Genomic DNA, 15125 nt, shown 5'->3' on the forward strand with positions numbered 1-15125 from the left:
ACAGAAGAGATGGTTAAGCAACCTAAATTAGGAACATTAGCCCACATATTTTCAATCTGAAGTCACTAAAAGAATAAATTTGGTGTTAAGGGTGAACCTTTCTTTAGAATCCAGCAACGTCCAGCCAATTCATACTTCAATATTCACTGAAGATTTTGTGCTTTGTTTCTTTCAAATTAGACTGGCTGGAACAAAAGTGATGAGTCCAGAAAACCAATCCCCTCCTCTCCAGCTCTTAGCTGTCAGTTACAGAGATTGGATACCATGAGCAATTAAATATAGTTTATACTAATGAAGATCATGATTTATAGGTACTGTGCAAATTACTGCAAACACTCAATTTTAACAAGAACAGCCCAGAGTTATCCATTAAAAAAACCCACACAAACAGAAGTATGCAACAGTTTATCTTTCACATATGTGTGATTATATACATGGATTTGATGCTTTGTTTCTATTTTTGCTTTTTAACACAATTATAGCTAGAGTATGTGTGTTTAGATCTACAAAACTACCTGTTTAGAAATCTTTAAGTATTCACTCCGTTAGCTTCACGGATTACGATTTCCACTACTATTTCATGAGTGCACTTCAAGTCATATCATTTATGTAAACAAAATAATTCAGTTATAAAACCTATGTGATGCAAAATTTTGCTTTACTTACTCAAAGAGCTCTCTGTCCAGCAACGCTGGTAAATCATATTCAACAAGCAACTCATAACTATGCCACAAAATTGCTGCTACGCAATGCAAATGGGAAGGAGATGGCATCAAAAGACCATACTCTCTTGTTGAGCTATTTGGACAAATGTAGCTGACCCAGCCACTTTTTTTCATAGCTGCAACTCTTGCGGAATCGCTGACCCATTTCAGCAATGCTTGAATTCTGGAAGACAAGATGATGTAGTACATTATAAAAGGTCAAAGAACCACTCAAATCCAAATTACCTTGCTGTCTTTTTGCAATCTGATTTACATATTTATCTCTCCTTTTGAAGCAAAGTTCGAGAGTGAGCTCAAACTATTTTCTCAAGACTTGGATCACTAACAGGGAAAAGATTAATTAAAACCACTTATCTTGTACAGCCAAATGTAAGCTTTCTTTCTACAGAGAAAGAAAACATAGCAGTTATCCCAGTTCTGAGTATTTGAGAGAAAAGTCAGTTGAACAGCAGAAGTTTTATCACATTTATAAGAGCAAAAGAAGAGTGTCAGCATTCTCTGCAAACGATGCAAAAAGCTAGGAGGGAGAGCTGGAAAGCTTCTTTAGATTTCTGCACTTTCACACTATCTCATAACAATCAGATTTCAAAAACTCTGGTTTTGTGCAGTAATATCAAGCCACTATTTAGCAGATCATTTTTGTATATGCTTCCACATGACATCAAATAACATTACCTATCTTTTGTTCCGGGGTCTTGAGTTGTTCCAAGCTGATAAAGAATGTCTATTGTGGAGTCAGAAGAAAGACCATTTAATCTTCCAAACAGTAAAGGGCTATTCAGATCTTGCCGCATTCAAAAAAACAAAACAAAACAAAAACACAAACAAACAAAAAAAAATGGAAGGGGAAATAACAGAAGTACTTACATACGTATTTTTTAAAAGTACTAATTAAATTATGATAGAATCGCAATATTAACACTGAATTAAGTTTTTCCATTAACATAAGGGTGCAATTCTTACACACATCACTATCTCAAAACTCTGCATTTTGTATGTTTAGTGTTCAGCATTACTATGAAAAGAAACATCATTGAATCATTCATCAGATACAGGACCTAAGGGTTTAACTAGTAGGAATTTCTTCAACATATTCCAGAAAGACACGACTAATTCCAGTAGAGCTGTCAAAGCTCATGCTTCAGAGAAGCAAACATTTATTTCAAAATGGAAGTTTATTTAACTCCAATTTCCGTCAATGGGACTAAGGCTGAAGATTTCTTCAGATTATTTCCTATTCATTTTCTCCTCACTGTATTAATCTCCTGCCCTGTAGGAAACTACTCTCTTATCTAACAGCATTCCAACAAAAGACAGTAGGTTACACTGAAACATTAACTCATGACAAAATAAGTCATGGAAGACATTTTGAAAAGTGTTTTCTGTTAGTATCAGCAACAGGAAAAACATGAATTTAATTTTCTTTCATTTAAAAGCCACAAAACAGCAAAGCAAAGTGATGTGGAATCATAAATACAAAACCCCCAGTGCATTAACAGAAGAGCTACTGCAAAATTTCCCTGTGGGACATAGATTTTTGTAAATATTTTCAGTGCTTATTACTATTTAGAATTTATACTGTCCTACAGACTTTTATTGCCCAAATATTGCTGCATTTGTTTGCCTTAACACTACTCATGGATACTCTTTATTTTGAAACATCTAAACAGAATATCTAGAGTAAGATGCATTTACGATATACTGCATGTCCTACTCCTGTGTTTTCAAAATATGCACCTATTAATCTGCTCTACACAAAAGTCAAAACAACACTGGTTGCACTGCTTTACTGTTGTAGAACTACCCAAATACAAAGCCTGTGATACTTAGAAGCATAACAAAGTACAACAGCAAGTTCTGGTCACCCAAATTCAGAATCAAAAAGTAACATGCAAATATACTGTATTTGTACATGTATATAAGCAATGCTTCCAAGCAACAACTGAAAAGAAAAACATTGCACTCACCTGCAGGATCGCTCCCTGATGCTGAACAGTTTCTTAGAAGAATATCAATCAATTTTAGGCCTATTCTGGTGGACTGAAGCCCAATTTTTACAAGCACAGCCTCAATGTTGGGAGAATGCATACCACAGTAAGGTGACATTAGTAAAGCAGCACATGTCTGCAACAGATTAGCAGTGGGTGCTGCTGCACTAGCCATCATTCCTTCTAAATCACTTATGTGAGTGAGGCAGTGGTGTAATAATCTTAACCATCCAATACTGAAAAGGAAAACATAAAAATGAGCTAATGTATCATTTTCTTATTATTTTAGTTTTCATTTAAATCATAACTAGCTCTATTAGATTCTAGGACAAGTACTGAAGAAAACTTCTGTGACATAATCAGACATCATCTGATAAAAGCAAATTAAAATGACTGAATTTAAGACCACAATGTAATATACATTAGTACTACTGTTGTAATCATTGCTATAAGGTTGCAAGAAAGGTAGGGTTTGTGGGTAGGAAGAGTTAAGAGCCTGCAAGTTTTATTACTAAAGTTTCTCAAGATTTCTTGATTCAGATATATATTTATTCCAATAGAGTCAACCTACTGGAGGTAGGTAGAAGGGAAGGTGCTTATATAGGGGGAAGGTAGAGGGGAGAGTATGGAACTGTTTCAGTTTTGGAGTGGGTTTTGTTTTGTGGGGTTGGTCTCCTTGCTTGTTTGACACTAAAGGGAGCTTGCAAAAACATATATGTGAAACATGAAACAGCACACTGCCTCACTTAGGTACCACTGGATTTATTCATATTTAAGGTCAAGATTCTGCAATAGTGGTTGGCATTAAAATTATACACCTGCACAGCTTCCCTGACATTGCAAACTACTATGGTCATACACATCTCCAATAAATTACAGTGAACTTCAGTGAACCTGATTTAAAAAGCACACAGAGAAAGTGCAGAAATTAAAAATGTGTTAGCCACTGAATTTCCCCCATGTCTCTTATTCTTTAACAATATCGTTCAGCATTTCTTTTAAGAAATCTTGAAAAGTAAGCCTGTTGTAATTTAATCAATTCGGAAACACATTAACTAGACTTTATAAAAATCCACTACAATGCTGCTTGAACTAGCATTATGAACGAGATGGCAATCTAAGTTGCATGTGAAATAAATGGCATCATTTCACTGACAAGTTCTAAACTAACAAGTGAACTTGTTTACACAGCTAACCTTATCTCCCATTGCTCAAAAAAAGGCTAACGCGTATATATCTTAAATGAAGTTTACACTTTTACTGTAGGAGTAATTTATTCCTAAATATTTATCATTTTAGAGAAGTTTTCTGTTTTGTCTAAACCAAAATGTTATCCAAGTTTACTGAATATATCTATCGTATTACTACCATGACTTTATGGAGATACTTATAAAACTAAGCCGAAGGCCACAGTAAAAACATTTCAAGACATGAAGAATGTATGCCCAACTTCTTTCTTTAGATACTGATTATTTTTGTGTAACCTTTTGTGAAGTGCAAATAGAGCAACAGTATAATTTGGCTATAAAAATCTGCTTCACTGCTATTGAAGATCAGAGACCAGTTTCAGTTATACAGCTTTTATCAAACACACACTGGACAGTATTCATGTTCTCTAAATTTACTTACTCTCTCAGTGTTTCTACCAGCAAAAGAATAAAAGTTTTTAAAACTTTCCCATGCTCTCTTTTCAAATTTATAAACATTAAGGTTCAAGGAAGAAATATTTCAAATTAATGAATTTTTACAATTTAGTAAACTGAATTTCAGAACTAGGAAAACTCAAAAATTCACTCATTAAAATAAAGTTGGAAAACACTAACTTTTTTTTTTTTAAAATCCTTAAGGGTTTATTAGTTTTAAAAATAAGAAACTCAAGATGCCACATAACCAAATAAAAGCTTTAGAAATCTTGCTGATATGCCAGAATCATAAAAACATTCAGTTCCTATTTCTCAAATGCTTGCAAACAGCAATATTAAACACGACTTCCACAAAACATTCCATTGTCCTGTTACTATTCCTGCTCCAATACTTATGCAACTCCGTTGACTTCAGTAGGGATAAGAAATATGTTGCTACTTCATTTTTTTTGACAACTGCCTACCCATTAAAACCACAGAATGCAACTCAATGTTTTCCTCTGTTTTGTATTCCTTCTGCATTGCAGAGATGAAACATCCCCTTTTACAGACATAGATTAAGCATGCTAACAAAAAGTGAGTGGTGCTTATATTTGCCTTCTGTAAAAAAAAAAAAAAAAGCACATTTTCTAAAATACTACACACAGATTCTGTAAATGTTAAAATTCAACGACAAAAAACAGGTACTCATTAATACAGTTTGCCATTGAAACATCAGACTCGGCAAAAAAACCCCCCAAAGCATGAACTGGCACAAACGTGCTTCTGTCCACTGATACTAGAAGCTTACCTTGTTTTAGAGACCTGATCCTCAGAGGGAAGGAATGGATTATTGACGGTTGCTGACGAGGTGTTTCCAAAGGCTGTGAGGCCTAGCAGTTTGATCTGAGAAAGGCCTAGTGTACTGGCATCCCGAGGACGATGGAGTCGAAGGCAGACAGCTGAGGCAACTTCAGCTTTTACCAGCTGGATTTTTATATAGGTGAGACCGCTTGTGATAACAGGAGTTGACAAAGGTAACATATTGACACCATCTGCACTTATTTCAACAGACACTGATGACGGACAAGCTACAGAGTAAGATAAGAAGGTTTAATACTATTTAAAAATCTGTACTGGTTTGAATTTTAAGTGTTAAACATGTATCCCTGTTAGCGATACAGAACAAGATGAGTGAAATGATCATAGGCAAACACGACTACAGCTGTAGTTCTGTAGTATTTGACCTATGCGATGGTATATGTTAAAATGCATAAGCATTCAGATACACGGTGTATACAGCTTATTTCAAAGACTTAAGATGAAGAAAAATCATGTCAGTGTAAATGCAACATTTCCCTAGCAGGGCTACGGCAGTAACAGCTGAAAGTCTCATGCTTTATTCCAACTACCATACAAAACCATTCTGCCTAAAGACCCCTGACCAGCATTGCATTCTCACTAGGGAAACTTTTGACAATTTTGACGAGGATTTTTTGACATATTTAACAATAATGCCATAAGACTTGTACTAAGCTAGAAGAAATCAAGCAGAAGCAGGGCCTTCCATTCTCAAGGAAAGCAGCATTATCAAGTTTTTCAACTTATTTTACAAACTTTCTTCAAACAACCTGTCAGCTTTAGTTCCTATGATTATACTCTGTATCATTTCTAAACCCTACCCTTCAAACTTTCAAACTGGGATCAATGTCAGTGCATCTACTTACTCGCCAGAGAGGCCAGGTGAGGCTGGATGTGGATCTCCTTGAGCAGCACGGCCGCAGGAAGGTGGATCGTGAGGTCGCACCAAGCTTCCTCGGGTAAAAATATGTACGACCACGCAGCAGACCGAGCTCGTCTGTGGGGAGGAGTAGCCTGCAACAGCACTTCAGCAGGCTGGGCAGTGGGACTGCTCGAGGTGATTGAACCTTCAAAACCAGCACCATTAACATCGATCATTAACGTTTATTAACAAAACCCAAATTAACTTACACTCTGAACTGTGGAAAACACTTTTTCTTCCTACCTCACCTTTTTTAGTTTATTGATAGCTTCCCATGTGTAATAAAGACAACCGCCAAGATATTTTTCTTTTAGACTGTTTTACACAAGTAGTTTACCTATCCACATACATATGCATGTGCTTGAAAATTTATTAGGGGACATTTGCTACCAAATTCCTAAACCTTCTATCAAGAGTTCATTAAAAAAAAAAAAAAAAACAAACCAACTAAAAAGGTTCAGGTTGAACGGTATGCTTAGAACTTGAACTCAGTTAATTAATAATTAACATAATGAAGGCTTTACAGGTTTAAGTATTACAATGATAGCATAAATGACTTTATAACCAAAGTCTGCAAACCTTTTTCTTTAAAAAGGGTTGTTTCACATGAAAACTTTTTTCTAAAAAAGACAGCAGAACCAAAAAAATCTGACCACAGCAGCTGCTTATTTTTCTTATCTTAGCATGAGTTAAGAATGAAGTAGGAAGATCTAATCTATGCCTTTTTTTATCAAGTAGTATGGCACAAGAAGACCTGATTTGTCCTGTTCAAACTAAAGGTACATGGGATGTTTTACTTTAAAGTAGCTCACATCTTGACAGACATTCATCCCAAATAAGTCTATTTCCCAGAGAACACTACATGATGAGAATTCAGAGTGTAGTGAGGACAACCAGAAGATTAAATTTCAAAAGCACACTCCTAAATGAAAGCAAAATATTAAGATAGATGCCCTCATACAAGAACATCAAAAACTGCAGCGGTTTGCAAGCTGGGAGGTAAGGCATGCAAGAACCCACCGCCATCTATGTTTAGGATTTTTACTACTTGCAGTAATCAACTACCAACATTTTCAGGATTCTTGCATTTACCTTTTAGGAATTTGTGAAGAACAATATAGAAGATTTCTAATGGCCCCCTATTCTGTCAAATAAACCTTTGGTGTTGTTTTGATTTGTTGGATTGTTTTTTTTGTTTTTTTTTTTTTTTTTTTGTTTTTTTTTTTTGAGTAATTTCATTGCTTTTGACACTATTAAATTTGAACGACAGGACCAAATAGATTTCTCTATTGTCTGAGAGTTTTTCCAGAAATTTTAAAAATAATCCTTTCTTTCCTGACATTGAGACACACTGAATACATTCATGGCCTATTCTAGGCTAGTGGGCAGCAACAGAAAACATTGAGACACTAGTCATGGTGAAAAAGAGCTTTTGTAAGATATTACAGTTTATCTACACCTTAAAACACATGCATTTTAATTAACTGGCAGCCACTGAATTGATACCAAAACAGCATTGCAATTCTAACAAACATGAGTGCCAGAAGGGGCAACACTGGAGCCACAAAGTGCAGGTGTGAGAGGAGCATCAGCAATCTCCAGCTGCTTCTGCTCTGTTTGACCCAGCTCAGGGTCATTCTGTGTCACCCAACATTGCTGTGCTTCTGTAACAGCTCCGCCAAGGCTGATGTGCCTTCAGTGGAGTGACTCTTCAGTGTGTCTATGGCAGATGACGGGCTGAAACTGGGTATCCCCTGCCCTAGGGGAGGAGGAAGGGGCCCACCTTGATGCGTGACTACATCAGATAGAGATGACTCCTTTCCCCTATTCATACAAGGTCTTATTACCTGCAGGAGGGACTAACCTCCTCCCTGAACACCTTGAAACACCAGCAACCCCTCTGTTTAGAAGATCTAGTAATATTGCAACATTTGACACTATCAAATACTTTTGTTAAGAACTTGATAAAGATTCAAACGACCAGCGGATATTAACGGAAGAGAAAGAAGTATTACTTACCCAAAGGTGCAAAATTGTGAATTCCTTCTGCATTGTCAGGCTCAGAAGCTAGCACTCTAGCTTTCAAACTGCTATCTGTTGCTTTGGTGGGACCAGAATCAAGAAATTTCATAATAGTTGAAACCATACTTCTTGCTGTGTTAACAATAGCTCTTGTGCTCGTTACCATGTTGTTACAAATAAGCTGAACACCACCTGTGTATAATGAGGGTGGGGGCAGAAAAAAACAACACTGTTCAGAAGCAGGAAATAGATTCTAAGCAAGCAAAGGCCTATTTAGTAAATTTGCTCCTCCAGACATATATCTGTATTCCTTCTTTAAGTGCCAAAAAAATCTACAATAAGCCTTTTACTTGATGCAGCTAAAGAAAAGACATTGTTACCCATATCATGGAAAGCCTTCAGTGCCTCACTTGTATCCAACACTCGTAAAATGAACCAGAGCAGTGGCTCAGATAACTGACAAGTGGCCAGAGAACCCTAGAAGAAAACCAGAAGAAATTCTATATTTCTAGTTAAGAAATACATGGTTTCAGACAAAAGTGATATGACAGAAATACATGACTGCTCTTAGTCTCCCCTTTTAGCAGGCAAAAATCCCAGAGAGGAAATGCCACCATAGTTGATCTCTGTGCCACAAAATAGCAATACCATGTCCCACATGGTTTACTTCTTACATAGGAGAAGACTATGTGGTAAAGAAAAGATTAAACTACTAAAGGGAAATAACAATATTGAGCATTTTAAAAACCCACTAATATGAACACAATAAATGTGTTTCCCACTTGAACATAATAAAATATTCAACCCATCTTCAAGCCTTTAGCCAGAAACATTTACAGGAATGTCAAAATGTCCTTACAGAAGCTCTCTCTCTCTCTCTCTCCCATGGGCAACAGACCCAGGCTTCCGAACTTCAGCACCAAAGTGAAGTGAGGTTGGAAAAACGTTAATATTTCTTTTACATAGCACTAGTTCCGTTTTCTGAGCATATTATAGGTTACAGTATCAATTAACCTATAATTCTCTTGAAGCACAGCAGGCCTAAGGGAACTTACCTGTCGTCCCATGTATCCACAGGCCATGTAGGTGAGAATTGGCTGAAGCATCACTTGCACTGTTGTTGCTTTTTTACTAAGTGTTGTCAGGATAGTGAACAACCCATCTCCAACTGATATTGCATCTAAGCCACCATGGAAATTTTCATGTTTAGTGAGATGTAAGCCACTTGCACCTTAGTGGAAACAGAAACAGTTCAAAGGTCCGAAACCAAGACCCAGTAAACCATTACAGCATGTAAGAGAACTCAAGGATATTTAAATTTCTTTTCAGTTAAATGTTCATGTGGATTTTACAAACTACAAATGCACCAGTTTTCAGGATCATATAAATTACTATTAGCATTCCCAGATATGTGCTACCTTCTTTACAGTATAAGTAGGAAGGCTTGACCCAGGAAGTGAGGGAATTTAAATCCAATTTTAGGTAAGACAATAAAAATGAGCGTAATTAGTGAAGGAAATAGAATAAGAACTACAAGGGCTGGAATCTCTCCTACCTACAAGCAACTAACAAGTACTGAAGATTTTTTTCAGGTAATAATAGAAGTGCACTTGTGCAGCCAAAACCACCCAGACACTTAACACGCGTGTTTATATCAGAAATACCTCTCCTGGAATTCTCCTTCTCAGTATTACAGCTCAGGATTTATTGAATATCAGTAGTCAACAATATTGATTACACATTGCTGAAACTGAGGATGGAAAGCAGAAGAATAGTATTCCCAAGGAAGAGATCACCTCCATAAATACAACTGTCTTACAAAGCATATGACACCAATCTGGAAGAGCTTTTAAAAGTGGTTTTAGATTTGAGTGGTGGAAATTGATAGAATAAACCTGTTCCATTTAGAAAAACTGGAGTTATACTAAGATATAATGATAAAAAAGAATGTGTTCAAGTGATCTTTGAAATATGCCTTAGAGAAACACTTTGGCAAGAGAACTGACAGCTGTAGTTTTTAAATCACCTCCAAGCTGTCAAGAAAGATAATACTGATAAGCACTGGATGCATACAGACAGAGAAAGAAAAGTCTTAAAACTCAGCCTCTGCACAGTCTAGAAAAGTTAAATGGAATGAACGATGGAGATGAAGCCAACTAAGATGGGCTTGCTGTGAAGACTTTGAGTTGAGGCGAGTAGAAGGTGGGATAGGAAAGGAATACTGTTAGTTGTACGAGTTTCATAGTCTGTCAATGACAAAGCAGAAAAACTTAATGAAATAAATAGACAACATGGTCATAAAGAAAATGCAACAAATGTTTTAATTTCATGTGACAAGTGAATTACTCAAGGCCATCCTGGCTCCTGACCAGATGGCTTGCCAGGTGCAGTAAATTAAAATTATTAGCATCTGTTTTGACACCAGAGCTACTACTTAACAGTACACAGCTGCAGAGGTTGTCTTGTTTATCTTTCCTGGGTAGCTAGCATGCTGTATTAGCTATTACATGCTTACTCTATGCTGATAACTGATTTTTGGATCATATATAACCTTGGCTGTGGTCTTGGAGAAATGTTTTGTTCATAGAAATTCTCTGCAGGGAGCTTAATGCAGTTTTTCATGAAAGAACTAACACCACAAATAGCTGTGTTGCATCTTCCCAAAATAGACATACAAATTAATTTCAATAACCTATATTAAAAGACCTTGGGAGGAATAATCCACTGAAAGGATCAGCTGGCCCAGTATCATGAATTCAATGAAAAACATTTTGAACCAACGCTATGTTTCCAAATTGCCTTTTTAAAAATGCAAAACAACTGCTGGACAGAAATCAGCGGCTTACAAAGACATCAAAGTTGGGGAGAAGAATACTTGAATTTCACTCCAAAGAAACACATACTCCGAACAAACCATCATTCCCAGAACAAACTACTTTCAGTGATCATAGCATATTTGCAGTGTGACACCAACTACCCAGAGTAAAGGAGGAGATGCTCTACAATTAATTTTGGGAAGGTTCCAATAGCACAATCAAGGCTTGTCAAATCCTGCCTGCTGTTTAATTTGACTGCTGGAGATTACTACTTTTTCCTCAATTGCTTTTATGCCAAAATGAACCACTGGTCTAACATACACGTTCTCTCATCCAAAAAGTATACCATTTTCTGGTTAGAGCATTGGTTAACAGTTTCACATCTGCCTAAAAGAGACTAGCACATAAAAGGCCAGAGACACTTTCTTCGAAACAGAGACTCACTATAAAGAGAACAAAATTTTACAACTATTACACCTGAAATGGAGTGCAAGCTCTTTGCCCATCCTCCTGCAAAATGTTTTTCCAGTTTTGTACAAGCCAGTGGTTTAATTTGTGCAAATAAACTCGATGCTATCATCACAGCTCACAAGCAAGTCACATAAGACAGTCTCTCAGAAAATGCAACTTAGGCACATGTCTGACAAACAGCAACTTTGCTGTTCAAAGTATCATCAGCTTCCTCACTTGTTTGTAGTAGGAAGATCCCACCCACAAATACATGACTGAAACTCCCAGAACATGTTGTTAATGAGATTTCTGGTAAAAAAGAGGAATAGAAAAAGTTTATGTATTCTGTGCAAGGACCACAACTGTAGTTTGCCTTTTTTAGAAATGACTTAAAAAAAAAAAAAAAAAAAGGAAAATAATGCAATACATAGAGAACAACTGAGGTAACGTGTCTGTAGTAGAAACTGAAGACTAATCCTAATCCACATGTAGAGGCATGAGATGAGCACAGACTGAAATACAGGAAATTCCATTTAAACGTTAAGAAAAGGTCTTTTCTACTTTAAGAATAACTGACCAATGTAACAGACTTCCCAGGGCAGTTGTGGAGTTTCCACCCTTGGGGAATTAGAAACCCAGCTGGACAAGGTACTGAGCAACCTGCTGTCTGAGGCAGGCTCTGAGCTGACCCTGCTTTGTGCGGGGAGATTGGAGGAGAATCTCCAGAGGCCCTTTTCAACACTGACCATGCTGAAATTCGGCAAATTCAAATGTCAAATGCATTCCTGTTTGGTTTTAGTCACTGTCTCCCACCTCATGTTATTTTTTTTTTTTCACATACCCGTCCCCCCCTTTCACTTCTTATCTGTCTCTTTTTTCCTGTCATTTCTGTGGCACATTCTTTCATGTCTACACTCTATTTATGAGTTTGTAGAAGTTTCGTTTCACCATCCCAAAAGACCTTCCATTTTACTTACAAAATACCTACCAATAATCATTGCCATAGCGCTGCTGTTACACTGGCCAAGCGCAGACAAAATCTGGCTCATAATTTGTTGGTTGGCTAACACCAAATCCGCCACATATGCAGTTGATCCTTGAGTATTAGGGTTGCTTCCATTGCCATCTTTGCCTCCTGAAACCTTTTCTTCATCAGACACACTGTCTGTAGTACTGCTTGCTACTGGAACACGGGCACTATATTCTCGGTTACTGGAAAGCGGCAGTTGAACTAAAATGTTGACCAGCTTTAACAAATCAAACATAAGTTGATCCCTTGTCATCTCTCCACAAACTGCTTTAGCATCACCTGGACGGATGATATTGGCAAAAAGCCCTCCAAAACACGCTCGAGCACCCACAGAGCTGTCTGAGCCGCTGCGAGACATCACTTTGTCCGAACATGTAATGTAATGGTGCACAAGGAAGGTGATAGACTCAATTACTGCAGAAATAGTGCTAACTGATACAACTTCAAAATTCTGTTCCAAGGTAAATTCCAAGAGTTTCACTTGTGCATCCAAGGGTCCCTGGCCTGTCTGGAAAGCGCCCCTGAAAGAGAAAAAAAAAAAAAAAAAAAGATATTTCATTGCTCAATATTAACAAGTTAATCAGATTTGGTTGTTTGTTTTTTTGGTTTTGTGGTTTTTTTTTTTTTTTGGTCTTGTTTTGTTTTTTTTTCAGATTTTTAAAAATCAAGAAGCACACTAGACTTTCAATAAATAAAAATCCAGCCATTTTCAGAATTGTATGTTGAAGCACAATTTCATCTTTCACGAGTGAAGCATTCATAACTTTTTAATATACTGGTCATTACATAGCCTGTAGGACCCACTCATGTTATCACTTTCCTGATACCACTAAGGATTAAAGTTTCCTTTGAAAAAGTCTAGGATCCTTTTTTTTTTTTTAATTGAGTTAATTTTGTAGGTATAGACTTGGAATATACCCTTGTTGAACTGGGGGTGAAAAGTTTCATATGTTTGCAGGGAAACTTCATGGGAAGAAGTAACCTGATACTTTAATATTATTAGGATTATTTGTTTTCTAACAGGAAATCACAATAGGTTTTTTTCCTCCCATAGGTTGCTTTGTTTGCCTGTTTGTTTCCTCCTCGGGTAGAATTATGGTCAGGTTTTAACGATCTAAATAGTAATGATACAAAAGTCTGTGAGAAGGTATTCAAACTATCACAGGTTTGTGCTTATAGGTCAACTGCTTGAATAATCTTGAATTTTAGAGTTAAGTTTATTTGCCCAATTGCTTTTACACATATATTGGTGGAATACAAAATGAACCTTTTGAATCAGTATATTTAAAATACAACTAGTGCTAATTCCTGAAGTGTGAGTTAGAGACTGATTTCTGATAGATTTCTCTGTATCTTTTGACACTGATTAATCTTACTCCAACTTTAAAAATTAAATATAGAACAAAACAGTTTCTAGAAACAGCCCTGAAGAAAATATTTGGCATATAATTAGTTCTAACAGTAAAATACTGCTTTTCTTCACAATCAATAATCTTATGCTTTGATCAGACATGGTATATTTCAGTAATTACCTGAGGCTTTAGAAATAACCATCTAAACCTTTAGGTGCTTTGCTTCAGTCCCACCTTTGGTTTGTCTCAAAAAAAAAAAAATCTAGCACATTTCAAAAAATATCCTTTCAGTGGTCTCATTAGCTTATTTTCAAATAAATTATAGCATGCAGACACACATTCCAAGATTGACTGTGAATTAATTAATTTACTGTTTTATGACATTCCTTGTATAAGTGGTTGATCATCAATGTAACCTGCTAAACACCACCCATCCAATTTGAGTTACTAAGGTAAGATCTCTTAGAGAAGGCTGAAACTGTTTTCTGTATGATTAAAGAATAGATAACACCAAAGTGCCACCTACTGGGAAGCCAGAAACTGAGGAAGCTCATCCCCAGTTACACAAAACCGTTGCCTGGGGATGAGCAGAACATCAGTACCAGAAATAAAAGATTAATTCCTAATGTACTTCAGACCAAATAACTGCCACGTTTCTGGTGTATTGCTGTATACACAACAGCCTCGTGCCCATCTAGCTAGCCTTGAAGAAGCAGAGCTGTAAGAGACAAGCCATAAGCTATTCTCTTTCCTCTGGCCAGCGTCACTTCTCTACACTCTTGGTGAGATAAGACATCAATAGGCCCCAGAAGGAGAGTGAGACAGATGAAGTCTCTCACTGTCAGGTGAGGAGAAGGGGAAAAAAAAAAAAAAGACAAAGCAATAAATAGGCATATTACATAAATAGGATTATGCAATCTCATATTTCATCCTACCACGTTGTAAAAGCCATCTATATTATTTTCACAATGTACAAATAATTTTTAGATTCTTTCATTAATTCAGGCCTCTTAGAATACTTTTTTCTCTTTTTAATAGGTCAACACATTAACAGTGCCCTTATTTTAGGGATTACTTTAACAAGGCCTGTATTTTAGCTCTAGATAACATCAGTCCAAACAACTGTTTAGTGCTTCTATTCACTGTCCCTCACATATGGACGGCTGTCTGTGAATTCCAACTGTGTGTGGATTCCAGTCGCACTATTCCATGTGGCAGAAGCAGCCCAAATCCTGCTGGTAGTGCTGCAGCAACACCCAGGATCTCCATCCACATAAAGCTCGACAGTACGATAAGGCAGGACACACACAGCTGCAATTCACACTCACACGGATTTA

General features: G+C 36.7%; 1 protein-coding gene across 8 annotated transcripts in view; it reads right to left on the reverse strand.

The window, feature by feature from the left end:
• BIRC6 (baculoviral IAP repeat containing 6) overlaps positions 1–15125 on the reverse strand; it is a 187719-nt gene that overhangs the window by 81546 nt on the left and 91048 nt on the right. For 7 of the 8 annotated variants that reach the window (XM_042789690.1, XM_042789689.1, XM_042789688.1 and 4 more), the window contains 9 exons: positions 12395–12957; positions 9196–9371; positions 8521–8617; positions 8138–8332; positions 6063–6263; positions 5147–5426; positions 2693–2949; positions 1401–1509; positions 667–888 (listed from right to left, as the gene is read on the reverse strand). In XM_042789690.1, the coding sequence (XP_042645624.1) occupies positions 667–888; positions 1401–1509; positions 2693–2949; positions 5147–5426; positions 6063–6263; positions 8138–8332; positions 8521–8617; positions 9196–9371; positions 12395–12957 (2100 nt within the window). The remainder of the gene's footprint in view (positions 1–666; positions 889–1400; positions 1510–2692; positions 2950–5146; positions 5427–6062; positions 6264–8137; positions 8333–8520; positions 8618–9195; positions 9372–12394; positions 12958–15125) is intronic. The other variant, XM_042789691.1, reaches the window with a different exon arrangement.

Source organism: Tyto alba, unplaced genomic scaffold, assembly GCF_018691265.1.
Source record: "Tyto alba isolate M040663 unplaced genomic scaffold, T.alba_DEE_v4.0 Super-Scaffold_16, whole genome shotgun sequence".
NCBI lineage: Eukaryota > Metazoa > Chordata > Aves > Strigiformes > Tytonidae > Tyto > Tyto alba.